Here is a 22132-nt window from a genome sequence, read left to right on the forward strand (position 1 = left end):
TGGTCGTCGTGTTATTTGTTGACTGAATTGTATCAGTAATTTTTATTCGTTGAAAGAGAAATAGTTTGTAAAAGGTTTTGTGGCAAAGAAAGACAAGTCTCCAATTTTTTCAGTAGTTGTTCAAATATGTGCAGTGAAACCTGGTCATACATTTAGCAATAAACACTTGCTCTGCCACTCCCATACCTATCAGGGTGATACAGTAGCATGTTTATTATCACCCTAATATAAAGAATTTATTTAGAATCTAACATATACAGTAATAATTTACTAATCTAATATCTAATAACATAATACTGCTAATGAAAATCAAGACCATTTCTTTAAGTGCTCTAAAACCAATTAAAAAAACCCCTCTTGTTTATATAAACAAGACTGGTGCAACAGAGATATAGGCTGCAGCAGAAATAAATTTGTATTCAGGATATGAATATACTTAAATATTTTCTTTTCAAATCAGGCTTTAAAAAGTACTATCTTATGCCCTAGCTTATATATTTAGAAGTCTAAAAGCTTTGTTCATATCCTGAAATGTGCTGTGCTGATCCAGCAATACAGATAACTGAGGCTGTTTTTAACACTTAGCAAGAGTCTCATCTTACCAACTATCCTCTTACAGATTTCTTCTCTCCTCCAGTTGATCTGCTGCATTTTGTGCAGCCTACTGCTACTTTTCCTTCTCACCAATTCAGTAATTTGTTGGTTTGCTGTCTCTGACCTAACCTGAATCCACTTCTGGAAAGTGTGGAAGAGTCAGGTGGCCCTGCAGCCTATAGTGCAGCAGGAAGGTCCCCAGCCTTGCTGTGCAGGGGGTGAGGTCTGGTTGTGGTGCTGCAGGACTCACCACAAGCTCTTTTTGCCCCCCTATTTCTTTTTAATCACTTCTATAGACTGCTCATTTGCTATGTTTTAAACATCTTCATGTATTTCAGGCCATGTGGCTGTTAGGAAACGATCTATCCAAACTCATCTGGATAGTAACTATAAGGTGTACATTTATATCCCATTTTACATCATCTTGCAGCTTGGAAATCCTATCAGTAATTAGGAATGTTGTTCAGGGAGGGTAGATGTGATGCAGTCAGGTCTCTGAAGGTGCTTGCTTTATGCTTATTACCTTTCTATTCCTAAAAAATGGCATCTTTTCCCTTCATCTCAGAGCTCAGAAAGGACCAGCCTGCTTTGTAACCTGGGAGTCACTGATTTGCCTTCCATCTGTAATCCATATTTCTGCCTTCAGTGGTGTTAGCTCCAATACATTTATAAAGCTTCAACACCAACAGGTTTTACAGGTTGTATGTAGTTAATTCTTATCCCATGATGCTATCTTGAGCAAATGCTTAATTTCTTTTATTGCCTGAGAAATGCTAAGTGCTAATTTATGATGCAGTTACACTCAGGTTGAATTGGAATTTTATGTGTGTGTCACTTAACAACAGATGCTTTGGGGGGGAGTAAAGACTCCTATAATTAGATTTGGCATATGTTTTCATGAAAGGTGAAATAGTTTGCGTGCTTCTCAAATAAATATTTTCTGTAGCCCTTATTTATAATAAGGGTAAACAATTGAACATGTCAGCTCCAAGCCCTACATGTTTAGTGTAAGCTGTGGCTTTTGGAACACATACCCTTGTGATTCGAAAATATTGAGTCCTTTCTAATTTTGTTGTTGTTTTAATACTCCAAAAAAGGGAAAGATCAAAGTGCAGCCTGTTCTTTCCTGCCCTTCTAGATATACAAAACAGCTGCAAAGCACAATCAACTATTGTAGCGATATGTGCCCGAGGTCTATAAATAGATATAAAGCTTCAGGCTTGAGTTGTGCTGCTGGAGAGGCCAGGGGATTTTTGCTTGGGGTTACTAAACATTCCCTCACTTGTTTTGTGGTTTAGAACCATAATTTCCTAGGCTGCAATATTCCAATTAAATTTGAATTCAAAATCATTTTACCATGAAGGTTTACATGACTTGACTGTTTGCAGTTCTCATTCCCTGTTTTGTTTTATTTTTTTTAAAGTCTTATTTTCTTTTTCCCCCTCAACACACAAGAAATTCTTTACTATGAGGTAGGAAGGCACTGGAATATGTTGCCCAGGGAGGCTGTGGAAGTCTGGAGGTGTTCAAGGGCAGGTTGGACGAGGCTTGTGCAGCCTGGGCTGGTGGGAGGTGTCCCTGCCCATGCAGGGGGGTTGGAATCTGATGATCTTTAAGTCCCCTTCCAACCCAAACCATTCTATGATTCTATAACTTTGCAAGTTTCTAAAGGTAACAGAGTTAATTACAAGAGCTAAGTTGTTTATCAGAAGGATATAGCTGTGATGAATGGCCTCAGTGAGAAGCTGAGGTGGGCACCAAGAGTGAGAATCTGAATCATGTTTCATGGAATTGGGGTCTGGACCCTCTTTCAACCTGGAAATGGGTAATGTGGTGTTGATAAGGGCTTTGTGTTCTTTGGAACTGGCAAGTAGGTGGCTGCTGCAAGTACCCTCTGCCTGGCTGTGCAAGAGGGAAGTAAAATCTGCATGGCTCATATTTAGAGCTGTTCCCAGATTTTTAAATTCAATATGCTGCCTATTTTTTGTTCAGGTTGGACGAGGCTTGTGCAGCCTGGGCTGGTGGGAGGTGTCCCTGCCCATGCAGGGGGGTTGGAATCTGATGATCTTTAAGTCCCCTTCCAACCCAAACCATTCTATGATTCTATAACTTTGCAAGTTTCTAAAGGTAACAGAGTTAATTACAAGAGCTAAGTTGTTTATCAGAAGGATATAGCTGTGATGAATGGCCTCAGTGAGAAGCTGAGGTGGGCACCAAGAGTGAGAATCTGAATCATGTTTCATGGAATTGGGGTCTGGACCCTCTTTCAACCTGGAAATGGGTAATGTGGTGTTGATAAGGGCTTTGTGTTCTTTGGAACTGGCAAGTAGGTGGCTGCTGCAAGTACCCTCTGCCTGGCTGTGCAAGAGGGAAGTAAAATCTGCATGGCTCATATTTAGAGCTGTTCCCAGATTTTTAAATTCAATATGCTGCCTATTTTTTGTTCATCATGCAAGAGCTGTTGAGAATGTGCGAGCTAGGGACTTGTTAGATGATGAGAGGAAAATTAGTGTCTTTGGCAGAAGGAAGGTGTTGGAGATAATTTGGCTTTTGAACATCCAGGATGTGGTTGAAGCATCTGCTGGTAGAGGTGAAGGAGACTTGAAGCTGCTCATCTCCTTTCTGAAAAAACTATTGATTCCTGTTGCAGTTCAGCACCATTAGCACCTCCCAGCATCAGCACTGCTGTCCTGCTTTAAATTTAAATGAGCAGGAGTGATAAAAATACCTACTTTAGCAATTTAAATTGGCACTTTTTGGATGTAACCTTGGTGCTTTGAGGGAACCAGTTCATCTCCTGAGTCTTTCTTCTTTCAATAACAGGACTGGAAACTTGGTTTATCACTGTGTAATTTAGAAGGTCTTGGCCCTTAAAGGCAACTCTCTGGTGTTTTATGAAGCTTTCAGTGCATAAGTGCTATTTCTATGTTACCACTGAGTCCATGGCCAATACCACATACATAGAGTTCTTTTCTTACTTGAAAGGAGATCTTCACATTGAGAAGCTCCAGCTCTTTGCAGAGAGGAGGCAGACCAAAGCTGTGTACGAACACTGGATGACAAGTAACTCCACCTGAGTGATCACCAGGATTTTATCTCTTCAGCTTCAAGAAAACAGACCATTTCCAAAGCACAATGGGGAGGAGGAAGCACTAAGCCTTGCTATCATGCTGAGACATTTAGGAGCAGAGAGGACTCCTTCCTCCACAACCCCTGCAGCTGATCTTTGTGGAGGCAGGCATAGCAGAAGAGGCTGAGAGAGAAGTCAGTCTCCTGCCTCCTCCCTGCAGATTGTGTGGAGGATTTTAGCTGTTTTGCAAGAAGTTGGGCTCACTCTTAGTCTATGTTTTGGTGCATCTGTGCATTTGTCCTCCTTTTTTTTCAGGAAAAATATTCCAAACTGTAATTACAAGTTTGACTCGTGCCGATCCAGAGATGTGCAGATCCATCTGGTTACAGACAGAAGTAGAGGGAGGGAAAGGAACATCTTCTGTTTTCATTTTCAAAAGAGTGCAACACAGGGGTTCTTCTTGAGCCACTGCTGCCAGCAAGGCATGGATCGGTGCTCCTCAGCTGCTTGCATCCCTGGAGGTGCTGCCGGAGGAGATGGTGGCCACCAAAAGTGTTGGAGTTGCAGCAGCACCTCTGCGGGTGCTCTGGGGGCACAGGCCATGGGGCTGTCCTCCTTTCACCTTCTGTCACAGATTTAAAGATGATGAAGAGCCCTTTGGGGAGCTCAGTGGATTCTTTGATTTGGACTAAAAGATGATGATGTTCTCTAAGTTTCTTTTCCCAGAAAAGAGCATATAAACAAGCATTTTAGAAGAGTTGGCTTCTCAGGGCAGGTTCTGTATTGCATGCTCATCTCTTCTGGGATCAGCAGGCTCCAGCATCTTTGTCCAGCATTAGGCAACAATGGACTTAGCCTTACTTCAGTACCCAGTGTTTTTCTTTCTTTGCTCTTGGGAGCAGTGGCTATTCTGTGCCTTCCTGAAATACTGTTTATTTCTGTGAGATCTGATTTGGTTGTTACGGGCCCCTCAGTTGAACTCCTGAAATCACCTTGTTATCTTGGACAAAGTGTAGCTCTTGTGATAGTCCTCACAACAGTTCCCTGTTTGAGTTGGCAAGCTTTTCCTGAACTTGCTGTACCCTCCAGTAGACAAAGTGGCAATCTAAAAGCAACACGGGCTTCACAGCAGAAGATCAGATTCAGTCTTTGCTGAGCACAGCTACATTTTTCTATCTTTTTTTTCTTACCTCCAGGCTCCTGAGCTTGCTGGATTCCCTCAGGAAGAAAGTGCAACCACCCTGAGTGTGTGCACCGTGCAGCTCTGACTGAAAAGACAAATGCTTTGCTTGTGCTCTGGTGCTAATGGGAGAGCAGACTTAAAATAATCAGATTTCTTTTAAAGTAAACAACTTTTGTGCCTCTGACAGAAGAGATGAAAAGCACACCTCCTTTTCAAACCAGAACTTGCTCCTGAAGGTTGTGGCAGCTTCATAAATTTCATTTAAAAAAGAAGAGTTAAAAATTCTATAGGCTTCATATGAGGTTCTTTTTAAGAGACAGTCTGAATTCCACATTCTGTTTATTATTTGTGTTCTCCAAACAGGGCGCACAGCTGTTGTGTAATACCTTCTGTAGATGGTTGGGACTCAGTGGAGCCCTCCAGTAACCATTAGACAAGTATTTCCTTTCTCAGCTGTAAGTTTATACGCTCCCGTTCCAGCTTCCCAAGAGAACTCTTGCATGAAATTCTAGTGGCCTGGATCAATGAGAAATTAAAATGTTCTTTTTTGGACTAGGCAGCTAATGGGGGTAGCGGGGGGGGGGGATGACAACAGACAAAAAGTACATTGATTTATATAGGTTCAGCACAAACCCCCTCATTTTAGGTTGGAATTTGTGCTCTGCAGGAGGATGATGCTGTTCATTTTGAAGCTTCGTTTTCCTCAGGTGTGAATGGAGGTTTCTGGCCATGGGAAGTGTCTTGAGTGGAACAGAAACTAGTGCTGTGCTTGTAACCTGGTGGGTCATTCTCTGTTAGGCAGAACTTTTTGACTTGATTTTATTTCTCTGTAGAAATGATCATTCCATAAGCTCCAGTGGAAGACTGCTGTGTTAGCAATGTATCAATATACATAGAGTTGATTTTCCTGGTGTTTTTAAGCTCTCCTGTGCTGATATCTCTCACATCTAGATGATACCCACAGCATTGACATGTCTCCCTTTATATTAAAATTTTATTTTCCCAACGTATTTGTTTAAATTCAACCTTTTAATAAGTAAACATCTAGTGGAAGATGTCCCTGCCCATGCAGGGGGGTTGGAACTAGATGATATTGAACCAGTCTGTGATTCTATGAAACAAAGCTTTGTTAACAAAGCTTTTTAGGTTTAATAATTTGGGTGGGTAGTCTATTTGGACATAAAATTCTTGTATAATTTTTTTTGCTGGTTAAGAAGAGTAGGCAAGACCACCAGGAGGAATGAAATGCAGTCAGAAGCCCCCCCAGGAGGAGGGAAAAATGCACATAGAGTCAAGATCTCCCCGTGCACGAAAATGATGTGAAAACTGAAATGTAGACTTGTGTAACTGTGGATTTGATGTTAGTGTGAGGGAACTGAATCACCTGTGAACTCATCTGTAAGCTCTGAGCTCTATTTAAAACCGTTTTGTGGTGTCAGTGTTTTTAATTTCATTCTGTTGGTTGGTTCTTTGCTGTTTTCCTTGCAAATTGAAAGGAGATTTAATGCTGTCAAATTTTCTGCTTTGAAACTTCCCATGCATCTCTGAGTCTTGCAGCTGCCTTGCTATAGATACACTCTTGCTTCTATACCAGCAAGAGATAATACTAATTGTATCAGGGTGATGGTAAAAAGTGTCAGCAGTTGGATATAAAATGCTCCCTTTACATAAAATAGTGTATTCGAGTGTGAGGGTAGCAAAAAGCATCTTATCTTTCTCATTCATACAATTTCATGGTGTTTCTTAGAGATTTTTTAGGAAAAAAGTAATTGTTTGTTTCCAGTTTTTCAAATCCCCACTTTTTAAGATGAGTAAACCGAAACCACTGTGATTCATCATGTTTCTCAGAAACCTTGATCCCTAACCCCAGGGCAAGAGAAATCCCACAAAATACTTCATTCTTCATTGAGGAATTTTGTTTTTGAACGCTTGGATCTTCAAATAAATCATGAAAGACTTCACTAGGCAAAGGGATTTGCTAGAGTTACAAAGAAATTGGACCAGGGAGGTGCCCCTTCCAGTTCTAGAAGTTCTGAAATGGCAGCAACAGCACAGAGGGAGACCCAAAGGTTGGGGAAATATTTACCCTTTGGTTTTCTTTCAATTTTGTGGAGGAAAGCTAAGAGCCCTTTTAGGGTTTGGTAGGGGAGGGAATATTTCTGTTGTTTCTGTGCTTTCACTTGATTTTCTTAGGGTCTTTTAAGCTTTTTTTTCCATAGGTATAGCTACAATTATATGTGCCATTTTCACAAGAATCTTCTGGAAACCTGACATGATATGAACTTTTCCCAATGTCCTCTTACACCTTCAATGTGATTAGGAGACTTTAATAACTCCACATATAAATAAGAAGGGATTTAATTTATGCAGGTTCAGCACAACGCCAGCCCCAAAAATCAAGCTGGAGAGGGACTGATCCCCTAATTTCCATAAATATCTGGGCCTATTTTTATAGGTACCTTGCAGGCTCCTTTCTTGCTGTGTGTTCCAGCAGAGAGGCTGGAAAAAGAGAAGCCTTTCATGCTGTGTATGCTGATCTCGTAGTTTCATACTCTGAGGGTGCCCAGGCACTACAGGGTGGAGGATGATGCAGGAATTTGCATGGACTAAAGTTAGTTTTCCTAACATAAACTTCCTGGCAATAAAGCCATGATGTGGCATCATTTAGTTACAAAGAAGGCTTCACCAAGAAGATCTTTTTCCCCCATTTCCTTAAAAAATGTGAAGTATTTGACATATCCCACAACTGCTGTCTCTGACATCAGTTTATCAACAGATTAGTCAGGGTAGTTGGCTCTCTAACATGCAAGAGGAGCAGAAACATTATTTATGTTGTATTTCGTGTTAGATGTGAGATGGATTTTCCTAGGAGACTGGCTGCATCAGCTCACCAGTAGATTAACTGGAGGTGGTAGTGGGCCAGTGTCTTGTGGTTTTGGTATTTTGAGAGGAGATGAGTTTCTGCAGTGAACTATCTATTTCTACCAGCTCAGAGCCCACTGATTTTTCACCCTGGTTGTTTTTGCATTCCAGACACATTCCTGTACTCCCCAGTAATAGGTCTCAGCCTGAGGGAAGTTTGAAATGTAATCAGCTAGTTATTAGCACAAAGTCTGAGAATGTTTGTGCAAAGGATGAAGAAATTAAATATGGGATGGGAGCTGATGGAGGAGCTGGTTGTTGGGGACTTGCTTTGGTGTGAAGCAGGTTTGGTCCAAATGCAGAGAAGAGTAAGAGCTGATTTATGGGACATTCAAACCTTGGAACAACAGAAATGCTGATTTTTAAATTTTTTTCCCCACAGCTGTTTTATGTCCCTTGAAAGACTTCTACTTGCTTGTCAGCCACTGGTGTTAGTATCTCCTTCTGTCTTAAAACCAGATTTGAGTATCAGTGCTGGGCAAAGATTTGTTGCTTTTAATATGAGGTCGACCTCATTTCAGACAGAGGGGCAAGCCAAAGGAACATGTCAACAGACTTGGCTCTGGAAAATGTTGGTTAGCTGTATGTTATTTAACTTCATTCACAGCAGGTAAATTTAGTGACATGATGTAATGATGATCAAGCCAACCCCTTAAGTAACAAGTGACAAATCTCAATATTCATTTCATCAGGCACTTTGCCATTTGGATACATGAAAGAATTCCTTACATATCTTCTCTATTTTATGGACATGTTTCTTCTAAGTTATGATTAATCAATTATGTTATATTATGTGGTCAAGGAGAAGTTGCTAACCTGGATAGTAATGCAGCATCTGAAGTGAATGCACAGGACCAGAGGTAGCATGGTTTAGATCTTGGCACGAGATACCAAATTGCTCTAATGCCTCCTGACCCAGGTGTTTGGCTCCTGTATGTCAGGAGCTGTGAGAGGTGGGATGAAGACCCTCAGCAGCTACTTGTGTGGTAAAAAGTTTGTTCTCTGTCCTTGTCGTTGGCTGGGTGGGTCATCACTGGTCTTGCCTGTTGTGTTGTCCTGTAGTAGTGAGAGGTGCAGCTTGCTTGACTGGATAGTGGTATAATGGGAGAGGACAGCAGGAGATGTCTTAGAAATGCCTTGCTGGTGGTTTTCAGCCTGTTCTCGTTTGCAGACTCCTGTGAGTAGGTGCTTTGCCACACTCAAGAGAGTCAAAGCCAGTTCTCAGCAGGCTCATTTTCCTTTCTTTTCATTTACAGACCCCTAACAAATACTCCATAAATCAAGAGTGTGAGGATCACGGGCTGAAAAGTCAAATCAGCTGTTGGAGAAGACTCCTTCAGTGGAGAGGTTGGCTGTGTCTTTCTCATCAGTGTAGCCAGCCAAGAGCACAGCACCCTTTGTGTGCTGGTGTCATCGTGTCCTTGAGGGTCTGCTCCATGTGTAGCAGCACATGGTTGGTCTTTCTGATAGGTTTAATGCCATGTCCCAGGTAAAAGGGCCAACCCACCTGGAGTCCAAACCCGTGGGTGCCACATGAAGGTAAAGGGGAGGGTGAATGTGTCGTGTTAATACTCGAGGTTGTCTGAGTGTTATACACAGAGGAAATGGAAGGAATTTCAGAAATGTTTTGACTGGGAGAATAAACATAGCTCTGGAAATATTTCCTTTTTAACTTTGTTTTGCCACTTTCAAATTATTTTTATTTTGGGGACAGATTGTTTGTTTATATATTTTACCAAAGGAGGGGAAATAAACTGAGATGATGATACTCTGCTGGGAGAGAAACAACACTCAGTAGCTGTTCTCAGCAGTGGCTCTCCAATTAGTCTTTCCTTTGTGCTAAAAAAACAGCAAATATATTGTGGTTGAAGGTTGCCAATTAAAGTAAAAGTACAGCTGTATAGGGATGCATATTCAGGTGGTGGCTGCACTTGGGGATTTCTTCTACCTAAGCAGTGTTTATACTACTGCTGTTATTCAGAAGTGCTTCCTGCAGCAGTCTTATTTGCATTAGTTGTTATTTTTCAGTACTGAATTAGTAACCATTTAAAACTGTCAACCACATGTAAACAAGTGGTGCATAAGTTATGAGTAATGACTTACCTGGAATTACAACTGCCTGCTTGTATTGCACAAGGGGATGGGGGATTGTGAAATGACTGCGTGGAGAACTGCAACATCATTCCTATTTATCTGGTTCCTTGTAGCCCATTTGAATAAATATCTTGATGCTGGTGTAATTCCCAGAGCGGGCGATGCTGGTAGTGGGGTTGCTGGGTTTGCTGTGCAGCTGGAACACCCTGCTCTGCTCCAGGCCCTCTGCCACATGGTGAGCAACGTTTGTGCAGTTGTGCTGGAGAAGCTGTGCCTGGGATGGGGGCGGGGAGGGAAACCCTCTTCATAATTAATTAATTTTACCATAATAAAACGCATTTAACAAGCACTTGATCCAAATATTAATTCTTCTAACAGTGCTGGTAGGTTCTGGTGACAGGTGAAAAACTTCTGATCTTTTTCTTTACTTTGAAAACTGATACAGAGATGTAATTAACAAAAACGAGTATTGTTTTTAATGCAGGGGTTATCATAGAATCATAGAATGGTTTGGGTTGGAAAGGACCTTAAAGATCACCCAGTCCCAACCCCCTGCATGGGCAGGGACACCTCCCACCAGCCCAGGCTGCTCCAAGCCCCATCCAACCTGCCCTTCAACACTGCCAGGGATGGGGCAGCCACAGATTCCCTGGGCAACCTGTTCCCAGGGTCTCACCACCCTCACAGCAAAGAATTTTTATGATATGCAAATTTATTTTTATTTCATTCCTTAAGGACAAATCTTTTATGTTCTCTCAGTATGACTTAAGCTAATGAAGTTAGTGAAGCATTGCTCAAGGTAACCTCAGGGAATGTGCTTAAGGAAAAATTCACAAAGCCTCATTTTCTGCAGAATATTTGTCTCATTTTTTTCAATCAAGAGTAGAGGGTTACTCACAGGGTGCAGGGATCATCTTTACAATGAAGCTCCAGTGCAAATAAACAGTTGTGGAGAAGAGCTGGGCAGAGTTTGTAGTGAGATTGAATAGCAGAACCCAGGGGTGTGTGTTTCCTAAAGCCCAGCCAGCCCTTTTCAAAGGGTTGCTTTTATTTACTCACTGCTTTCTGTAAGAGGAAGAGGTGACAAGGAATGTATGTGGATAGCCAACACTGAGGAAAGGTTAAATTCCTACCAGTATGTGAGGGATATTAGAAAACCTATGAGTTAGTTTTCTTATGTGTGTTGACAAAGATGCCTGAGATGACAGATTTTCATTTTTACTTCAGTGGAAGTGTGGGTACTTGCTGTGTGTTTTCAGTATTACTTGTGCAGTTGCTTGGAAGAAAAAAATGCTTAAAACTGCTGATGAGAGTGTGGTGTCTGGTTTTTACTTTACCTTTTAAATGTCAGACCAAAAAGCAGTTCCACGTTGGGAGCCCAGCAGCTTCTGGTAGGTTTGCTGCTCAACTGCTTTGGGTTTCCTTGTGTGGAAGCCTGTGGAGAGCAGTGCAGTTGTACAGCTCTGTGAGAGGGCATAATCAGCCCTAGAATTGCTCTGGCTTAAAGAAAATGCTGATTTAGCATGTCTAGTCCAGACTACCTGCATTATGCAAGAGGGAAGGAATTTGCCTGATTGTAGTCCTGTCAACACAAAGAGATTGCACCAGCATAACAAAATAGACTTCTGAAGTCTTGTTGAAATTGGTGCGTGCTCTTGGCTGGATTCTATTAAAAAAATGTTAGTACCAAGAGTCACAATAGCTCACTTGGTAACCAAGGGCCAGAGAGGGCTCTGGTTGCATCAGACTATTGTTTTTTTATTGGAATCCTTTCATGCATCCTGCACACTTGATATTAATAATTTCTAAAGTATCACTCAAAAAAATAGGTGGCATCTTCTGGTCCTAAGTGAATTTTTTTTCCTGGGTGAGATTTTTAATGAATTTATAACCCTTTCATGTCTTTTTAGTTGAAAATTGAATAAATCCCTATTCCTGAGAGCCTAGAGCTGACAGAACTACTTAGAGCCTCTCTCTCTTCAACTTACTAAATTCCTCCTGTGTTTATGAGAGGCTGGTGCAGCTCCTGAGGTATGCCAGCCAGTATGTGGGCAGAAGAAAATTTAATATATAGGATGTCTTTCTGGAATGCTTGTGGCTTTGTATAATTGTTCCTGTCTAGAGGAGTGGAATTTTTCTTAAAATCCTCATCTATCCATAGATCTCTGTTGTATAATGCTGCTGTTAAAAGAGCTCCTTTGAAGTCCTTGCCTTGGACATCTCCCCCGCACAGTTTTCTGATCACTTCTTTCCCTCCCACAGTAAAATGTAGTTTTAAGTTGGAAACACTTTTTTTATATAAGAAAAGGAAGTTTGAGAAGTGTATGCTACATATCCCCAAAGGATTGTTGCAGTCTTTGAGTGATCTGGAATGTCAGAACTTCCCACGTGTGCAAATTCACCAGGGTAACGTTGACGGATGCCTGATGGAAAGCGTGGATTAAGAGGCTGTATGGGAAGCTACTCCCAAAGGCTTCCTCCATCATCTTGCTGTTTATCAAGCTGTCATGGCCTGGCCACTGGCAGTAATTTAATGGAATTCCATTGCAAAGAAGCTGCTGGATCTTGATATGTGGTCCTGAGTTTATAAAATGGAGGGCTGGGCAGAAGTTAAGGTTGGTTATTACCATAGCTATTTTTTAACTTGGAGGAACTTGCTTGTCAATTATGAAGGGGGGAAAAAAACCCAAGCACAGTTGCATCTTAAATGAGAAACTGGAAGAAAATGTCTCCCTTTAATGTCTTAAAAAGACTTTACTAGGTAGAAATGGCCTCAAGTTGTGCCAGGGGAGGTTTAGACTGGATATTAGGAGAAACTTCTGCACCAAAAGGCTAATTCAACACTGGCACAGGCTGCCCAGGGAGGTGGTTGAATCACCATCCCTGGAGGTGTTTAAAAGATGGATAGATGTAGTTCTTCAGGTATATTTTCAGAAAAGGTATTTTGTGGCAGGGATATTACAATTTTTGAAGATTGGAAGAAGCCCCTGGAAAAGCCAGGCCCTGTGTGCTCAGTTGGCTCTTGCTCAGTTTTACATTGCTTAAAATTTTTATTTTCTCTCATTGTGCTTATTTCTTCTCAAGTGTTAAAATTAACACAGAGGGCAAAGGGATAATCCATGTGAAAAATAATGCAAATAAGATAATAGCAGATGCTTTTGCACACATGTAATTGCATTGTGGCATTTGCTTTCATAAAGGTATTACTGAGACCAAGACTGCAGGAGACTTCACAGGAGGAGTGAAGATTGTGAGTGAAAGCCAGATGGTATCTTTACCAGTTAATCTCAAATATCCTATCTTGGAATTAGGCCCTCATTTTGCTTTAAATGTAGGGACATCATTTATCTCTTAGGTGTTGTGAGGAATCCTTAGGACAGAGACCCAGGGAGGTGGTTGAATCACCATCCCTGGAGGTGTTTAAAAGATGGATAGATGTAGTTCTTCAGGTATATTTTCAGAAAAGGTATTTTGTGGCAGGGATATTACAATTTTTGAAGATTGGAAGAAGCCCCTGGAAAAGCCAGGCCCTGTGTGCTCAGTTGGCTCTTGCTCAGTTTTACATTGCTTAAAATTTTTATTTTCTCTCATTGTGCTTATTTCTTCTCAAGTGTTAAAATTAACACAGAGGGCAAAGGGATAATCCATGTGAAAAATAATGCAAATAAGATAATAGCAGATGCTTTTGCACACATGTAATTGCATTGTGGCATTTGCTTTCATAAAGGTATTACTGAGACCAAGACTGCAGGAGACTTCACAGGAGGAGTGAAGATTGTGAGTGAAAGCCAGATGGTATCTTTACCAGTTAATCTCAAATATCCTATCTTGGAATTAGGCCCTCATTTTGCTTTAAATGTAGGGACATCATTTATCTCTTAGGTGTTGTGAGGAATCCTTAGGACAGAGATAAGCTTTTTATCTGCAGCACATCACTAGTTTGCTGGGCTTGAAGCTTCCCTTGTGGAATGCACTATTTCCCCTGGCAAGACCAAAAGATCCCAGGCTTGCCTTTTGACTCACACCTGATTTTCTTTCCTATTAAGGTGTCAAGCTGTGAGCTATATTGGGTGAAAAAGGAGTTCCAAACTCAGTTGTTCCAGGGAATGGGCTCATCTGCCTTTTGCTTTCAGGCCATGGTCGCTGGCACATGTGCACTGACAGAGCCTGTCAGGTAGAACATAAATATGGGCAGGTGTAAACCCCAAGATAAGGATCAGTCTCACTCATCAGCCCATCTCTTATTTTCCCAGTAGGGTTCAAAATGCAAATGTAAATATATCCCTGACCCAACAGTGGTAGCAAGACCTTTGTATTTGAGCTGCATGTGTGTGCTAGATTTGCCTAGACCTTTCTCTTCCTCTTGTTTTTGTTTGGCTTTTGTTGTTACTCATTTTAAATCCCACACAGGTGAGAAGATGGTAAAAGGGATAGGAGGGGCATAGACCAACAGCCTTCAACTTTATTTCTGCAGTTCAGCTGTAGATGTAGATTGTGGATTTTGGGTACAGGATTCCCCCCTTAAAACTGGCAGATGTTGAATGCCAAAGTTGCACATATGTTGTTGATCAGTATTTTCTAAGCCCACTGTTGTCTGTTGGCTGATCAAAACCCAAGCATTTTGCTAAACAAAAGAGGCATAAGAAAAACAGTGGTTTTCCATAATACAGAAGATGCCTCTGGTTTCTCTGGCTCTTTGCAATTCAGCTTTGGAGATCTCAGAGATAGGTGTGGGCTTTTGTTTTTTGGGAATTTCTTTTGTGTTTTCAGTCTAGAAAGTTCTGCTGCTTATTATCATTGTTTCTGCTTTCCAGAGACCTAAGATAACAAGTTGGCTCATAAATTCCCCTTCTAATTTTAGCCACAGGAAATGTTGCTCCATACATTTTGAAGTGCGTTTCCAGGTGGGCCGGTTTGTTAGGATCCAGGCGTTTGGGGTTACGTGCTTTTCTTTGCACTGAGCTGGAAGTGGTTTCTATGGGTTAGAGGGTGGGACTGGCTTCCTCAGAAATGTAGCTTTGCAGGTGTGGAGAAAATGACTTTTCATTTTTTGAAAAGTCATCCAATGTCACCTTGAAGCGTGAGTGACAGAAGATGCCTGTTGATATAGAAGAGACTGATGTGCTTTTGGTTTCCAGCTAAATTGCTGAAATACCTGGAGAAAAAAAAACCCTGAAATCCAGAACTACAGCAGGACGATTCTGAAGAGTATTTTTAGGGCTTTTTTTTAGGAAAAAACCTTGTGAAAAATTTTAAGCCACATTCTACATAGCCATTTACCAGACTGACAGGATACGTCATGTCTTGAGTTTCTTGGCACTTCCACCACTGTTTTTAGGAAGGATGAGTGTTGTAATTTGGAGGGGAGGTGTGTGTGTGTGTGTTAGGTTTTATTTAATAGTATTGAAATGTTTGTTGAAGCCCCTGTGGCGTTACCCCCTGTGCTGAGGGAGGGATGCGGCCTGTTGGGCTGGGATGGCAAGAGAGAGACTGTGCCTGAAGGAGAAGTATCTAACAGAATAAAGTAAGCATCAGGGTAAGGAAATGTGTTCTGCTCCTCTCTGAAAATCTGGTGTAGTTAATCTGGGTGAAAAAGGCGAAGGTCTGGAAATGAAAAGCGAGGGAACCGTGTGTTTGTAGTGAGAGCTGAGCGCAGGCAGCGCCCCGTGGGTCTGTGTGGGGCAGGGGCTGTTCAAGCCTTGCAGCTGAGGGAAAGATTAAGCTTAAAGACAAAATATCCAGTGAAGTAGCCTTCTTTTCTCCCCAGGGGTGAGGGAGAACCCTCTCTCAGATGCTGTTGAAGCACACTGCTGTATTTCATCAGGAGATCAGGTACACGCTGTTTGGCCTGGCCCCTCAGGCCTGGCAGCCGGGCCTAGGAAATGTTTCCACCCTTGGAGCAGCTTGTGGACTTGCTGGAAATGCTGCTCCTCTTGCAGTTGAAAGATGAAGCTAATAACTCCACATCCTGGGCGTGATGCCTTGGGGGGAGCTGGAAGGGTCTGGCTGGAAGCTCTGCCCAAGATGGGCAGGCAGTTGTTGGCTCTGGAATGGCACCATCCCACAGCTCTGAGCTTCTTCAGAGCTTCAGGCAGAAATGGATTAACTATTTTTATTCTATTTTTTCCCCCAGTCACTGATATGCTTGACTGCAACTTTCTCTCCAGCCAGCCTAGTTACAATGCAGTTGCTTCCTTCAAATGAAAAATGTACCTATAGTCTTCACACGTGCTTCTCATTTCTGAAAACCGAGAGCCTAAAGTTGAGCTTCAGAGTGACTTCATTGAGTTGGGATGTAAAATAACTCCTAGAGCATTTCCACTCTTACAGCTGTGACACTTCTAGAGACTGAGAGAGGTTTTGCAGGGATGTCACAACCCCTTTGATTATCCAGTTTGTATTTAGGTAGGGATGTTCCTCTGAGCTTTTCCTTTTCTCTCCACTTCTGCATATGCAACATGTTTAATTATTAGAAGCTTCAAGGAGAAAATCTCTTTGTAGTTATTTAAGTGTAACAGTCTTTAAGATTGCAAAGTAGGAAAAAGGAATTACAAGTCAAGTAATGACTTATTTACATTTAAAGTTGCACACTTTTTGGTATACACTATATTATTTCTTGCATAAATGTTAGGCTAGGTTAGTACCTGAGAAAGTATTTAAACTTTGACAAGGGGAGAAAAACTGGCATGGAAAAGTTGAGAGATGTCAAAAAGAGACTGCAGTTAGAAGTAAATAAATTGCTGGTCACTTTTTCTACTATTATTTGCCTGTCACATTACATTCCTGAAATTGAAGTTAGTAATTTATTTTCCAGAGCAAGTCAGTCTCTAATCAAATTGTATAGTAACATATTTTATTACACGAGGAAACCTAAATGTAGATCTCCGTTTCCTTTCCCTGGAATGGCAGTGGCTGAATACCAGTATTTTCACTCCCAGATCTTTGGCAGAGTGCAAAGATGATGTCTTTAAAAGGCATGGAGAAAACTTTTTATTGTGTTTCTAAAAAGAGAAAGCAAGAGCTGATTGATTGCAGAGAAGCATAACCCAAAAATGAGTTACCACCCATCAGTTTAGAAAGAAGTTAAAGCTAGTCCTGGACTGAAAAGCTTTTTTTTTATGAGTTTGCCATACCACTAATAGTTCCTTACATCAAAATTAGATAAAATGAGATATTATCTAAAGAAAATAGCTGACATTGTTCACGGCAGACTGCAACAGCTGATTAAAATTACTTTGTAGCTGGAAAGTAATTCTTGCCCTCACGTGGGAGTGACAGTCACCGTGGTTCTCACAATGAAACCGTTTTCATGCAAATCCTAATTTGTGAGGGAAATTACAGCAGAAGTAGAAGGTAGGGAAAACAGAGCTCAGTTACTGCTGTAAATGTATACTTGAATTATTTGGAAAGAAGTGTGATAAAAGTGTGTAGATGCTAAAGGAAATGATGGCAAGATAAATAATGACGGAGAATTGTTAATATAAAGCTATTTGGTTAAAGGGACATAATTAACAGTTTGGATTTTATCACCTCGAGACAAGGGATGTTACTGGTCTTAGCCTAGAAAGGAAGGTCACCTGTTAGTTCCATGCATTTCCCTGTACTGCAACTAAAAAGGTGAAGTGATTCATGGAGGGAGGAACAGGAATAAATAGTAAGAGTGAGATTGTTTTGTTCTTAAATGAATCAGTAAGACCATGACTGAAACGTTGCCATTGTTTTTTGGTGTCTCTTAGAATCAATGCTGCAAAGGGTTTCAAAAGCATTTGGAGTTCATTAGATAGACATGAGAAGTATGACAGTTTGCCAGAGAAAGTTTGCTCTCAACAGAGAGCTAAAAGTTTCAATTCCATACAGGTGGAGCATCAGAAATGGAAAGTTGACTCTTATCTTACCGAGGAATTCCTTAGCAGTATTTGTTCTAATCCTTCATCTCTTGAGATCTCCTGTAGGAGAAGACATCCCATCTTTAAAAGAGGCATGGAGGGATGCACTTTGCTTATGTAAAAATCACATTAGACTGTCAGAGCAGCAACTTCTGTCCTAAAGTCATGAGGATGAATGAGCAGAAAGAAAGAAAATCAATTAATGACTTGAAGGACCAGAACATCTTTTCCTTTCCCTGCTCCTTCCCAGCAAGTGACTTCCCACTAATTACCTGAGACAGTTTTTCCTCTGCAAACACTTGAGGACAGCAGCATTGCTCCAGCCTGGCCTAGTCTAACCCAGTATAACCCAGTGGCAGGCAGGGAGGGAGCCCCAGGCTCTGCCTGTCCCTGCCTGCCCCCTGAGCCTGCTCGCTCTGCAGCGACCGGGTTTTCTCATGCTGCTGAAACCAGGTTGAACCAGGATGTTTATGCACAGGCTTATTTATACTTTTGTTTATTTTTGTGCATAGAGAAAATAATGTGTGTGAGTACATCCATATGGGTTTTTTTAAATTGTTATTAGGAGTTGGGTTTTTTTTGGTGTTTGGGATGGCTTTCTGCTTTTGTAAGTTCAGAGAAATGCCACTGATAAGAAGAAAAGCTAATTGAAGAAAGGAGGCAAGTACTAAAGTTTGCTAATGCTTCTAAAATTCAGCCTTGGCAGAACTAATAAACCCACTGTAGCTGTGTGGAGATCTCATCTGTTAACTATTTTGTCAAAAATACACTTTACAGACACTTAAATGTCAATGTTCAGAATGGGTGAATTTGTGAAATGAGCGTTTTGGCTCTGCGTGCAGGAGCTGCTAGTCCTTATAAAACTTACAGAGCTTCAGGACTTGAAGATGAGTGGAGGAAATGGCTCAAAGATAAATGTTGTAGCTCATTTTTTTTCCCCAGGGCACAAAATACTGTATAAATTAAATCAGTGTGTTGTGGGGTGGGTTGTTGCAGCCCGTTCTCCATCCTTGCTTCCAAGAGCGATCTCTGGAAAAAACAGAAACATGCTGCAGGGTAAAGCCTGCCAGAGTACTGGTGTGCTGAGGTTGTAGTATTTTTCAGCATTTATTTGGGAGAAATTTGGGAGAAGGAAGTGAGTATAAGATTGAAGATGGCAGGGAGGGGAAGACAGGGTGAGTGTTGTCTTTATAAATGACAGCACAAGCATCTTGCAGCACTTTCTTCGTTGCCACGTCTTGAGTTTGATCGTTGCGCAGCAACACGCACCAAAAATTGCTCTGTGTTTGCTGGTTTTCACATAAAACAGCAGCTCCTCCCTTGTTGGCTTATTCATTTAATATTTTTGCATTACCTAATTATTTTAAACATGCTGCATGGTGGTAAGTTTTTCAATCCACACAGTGTTTGTATGGAAAATGACAGTGTTGGTTGTACTAATTCCCTGGAGGTGTAGAAGGAGGAAGAATACTGTTCTCAGATAATATATTTTAGTTCCATCAATACAGTTCTACTGAATTAACCCTTTTTTAGTACTGAAGTGTTGCAGACTGAACGTAGGAGTTGCTTTATGAAGCAGATTGAGTTTTCCTATCATCAGAAGGATTTAAGAGCAAACAAAGTGTTAGGTAGGCAATGCTAGAAAGTTTCTGTGAAGATGGAAGGTTGTTATGGCTCCTAATTTTGTAAAACTTTCCAAAAATCACCTTTTTTTTTTTCTTATTTGCTCTCCTGAGCCTCTGACCCTGCTGACTTCTCACTAAACATGGGCAGTCATTCCATGGGATATTGGCTTTCCTTTGTCCCATTTCAGATTACCCAGTTGGATTAACACTCCTTGTTCATTGGACCTGGCAGGGCTGGGGAGCACAAGGACATAATAAAGAGATTTAACCAGCCATTTTAGCTGACTTTAAACCCTGGAGGACAAGGTGGGTGTGATGCAAAATGTGTGGACAGTGGTTTCAGGTTGGGGCAAGGGTGGATTCTGCTTCCCCAAAGTTGTTTTCCATTACTGACATACCATAATCTATTTCCTTTTTCCTTGGTGTGGAGCTCAAATTGGAGATAACTTTACTATATGCATCAGATTGATGAAATAATTATGCCCCACAGCACGGTAAGGTAGGAAATGTGCCTTTTCAGAAATACAAAAACCAAAGAAAATGTTTGTTTAGAAAAAAATAGAGGAATAACAAGTGTTAAAATAATCCTGTTGCTTTAAGATGGCTTTTAAAAATAGGAGTAGTAAGGTTAATGCTTTAGCTTTGACACAGTAGACATGTAAGTGTAAGTTGGTTCTGGTGAATTCCTTAAATGACAGCCCCATCAGTATAAGTTTTAGAGACAGCCCTACATCTGGAAGCCAGCAGCAGCTCAGGGTTGTATTAAACATCCATGCCAAATAAAATCCAAGCAATGAACAATATAAAAATAAAGGTTTGGCTATAGCCTAACATCTCCAACAGGCGAGTGGGAATTCAGAGCTCTGGGTAGGAGCACTGGATCTTTCCCAGCAGCTTCTGAGCCTGAAGTTGAAACAGTCAGTGTGGATGCAGGTTTCTGTGTTGGTTGTAGAAGTGTTCAGGAGCTTAAGTTATTAGTGGAATAAACAGAGGAACTGCAGAATTGCTGTTAGTGTGTCCTAGTTATTTTTATTGGAAAGGCTACAAAGTACTGTCTGTGTTACATGTTACAGATGAAAAGAAGTTTTATAGAATATGATTTTTCTGTCTGTAAAGATGGTTATGAGAGAATGACCTTATTGTGAGGAGGAACAGAAACCTGCCCTCTTCAAGGGCTGCAACTTGACAAATTTCCAGCCTTCATCCTGTGGATGGAGGCAATGGAGTGCAGTCGATGGCTGTGACAGTCATGTGTCTGTCTGCAGCTGCCTGGCAAGTATCAGAAACAGGGAGGGGGACAATGCCCAGCTCACCCAAATAAAACCAGCAGCCGTGCCAGGGGCATCTTGGACACTGAGAGATCTCTGGTACCACAAAATAATGAGCCTGTTCCAGTTCTGTGAGCTGATGACCTCCATGCTTTTTGGGAGCTCATCAGTGCCCTTCTGTGCTGAGTGGGATATTTCCCATAGAGTGGCAATAAAATTAACTCATTTGAATTCAGCAAGCAGTGTGATTGGTAGCTCCTTCTTGCTTTTTGTGCATCATAATGCAAAGTTTCAAGGAAGGAAAATAAATGATACTTTAAACAAAATTCAGACCTTTTACTCTTTGAACAGGTTTTTTGATACAGCTCAGCTTGATACAACGTGGTATTTGCCAGCCTGGCCTTTAGTGTTGGATCTGCTTTCCAATTATGCTTCAATTCATACAACAGTTGCAGAGAGTGTGTGTGGGTGTACGTGCGAGAAAGATTGATTTTGTTCTTTTAAAACTAACTCTGAAAACCCCTCAGAACTGCTAGCACTTAAATGCCATTTCCTTGCTCACTGTGCTAGCAGCATTAAGCAATCTTCATGACATCTCTGCCAAATGGAGACTGCCAGTGGAGAAATACGTGCTGCTTTTTCAGAAGCAGAATATTAACACAGATTATCAGTGGAAAACAGGCTGTAGATCTTTTCCAGAAGGAAAGAGTTAATGTGAGAGCTCAGATGACAACTTGGAAGTGAATACATGAGGTCTTAGCTCTTATTTTTCAGGAGTACGTGAGTGAAAATGGAATAAAGGAAGGATGTGTCAGTGCTGGCTGTTGCTGTGTGTTAAAGGAGTCTCTTGAGTCTGGGACAGCAGATGTTGGGTGATCCTAATTGCCACCACTTTACATAGAGCATCTTTATATTCCTGGTGGTTGTTCCCAGCAGCTGTTTGTTGTTTTCTTTTTTTTGTTGTTGTTGCTGTATTCCCAAGCCTTGATAGCACTTTGACAGTGCCTGTGTTTCATAGCTGAGAAGCCCAAAGGAGTATTCTTTTTTGTCTTTCTGCAGCTCTGACTTAATTTCTTTCTTCTGTAGGATTGAAGACCTATCTGATCTCTGGTCACAAGGTGAAGGAGCCCCACTGCAGCTGTTCCCAAGCTTTGCAGCCTGGCTTGGAGCCCACAGATGGAGCTGGGATGCAGAAAACCTCATCAGCAGAGAGCATCAGTGACATAAAGAGCCTCAAATATGTGGAAAAATCTAAGGTGAGTTCTTGGTTCAAAGCCAAGCAGCCTAGATTTCAGCCTGTGCAAACCAGGGCAAGATGTATGGCTGGGGAAAGCTTACAGGCTTGTTTATGCACTGCTTTGTGTATTTGTGTATATATTTATGCGTATATTTATGTATGTACAGACAGTGACAAAACAGTTTGAGGGACCAAAAAAATTTACCAAGTGAAATACCTCAGCAGTTGACAAGCAATCCCTAAAGTAAAGTGA

General features: G+C 41.3%; 1 protein-coding gene across 1 annotated transcript in view; it reads left to right on the forward strand.

Annotated features, from left to right (window-relative positions):
- The window catches only part of ADCY9 (adenylate cyclase 9), an 82296-nt gene that overhangs the window by 23364 nt on the left and 36800 nt on the right, over window positions 1–22132 (forward strand). The window contains exon 2 of the mRNA XM_009995478.1: window positions 21729–21898. Within this exon, the coding sequence (XP_009993780.1) occupies window positions 21729–21898 (170 nt within the window). The remainder of the gene's footprint in view (window positions 1–21728; window positions 21899–22132) is intronic.

Source organism: Chaetura pelagica, unplaced genomic scaffold (assembly GCF_000747805.2).
Source record: "Chaetura pelagica isolate M959 unplaced genomic scaffold, ChaPel_1.0 scaffold124, whole genome shotgun sequence".
Taxonomy (NCBI): Eukaryota; Metazoa; Chordata; class Aves; order Apodiformes; family Apodidae; genus Chaetura; species Chaetura pelagica.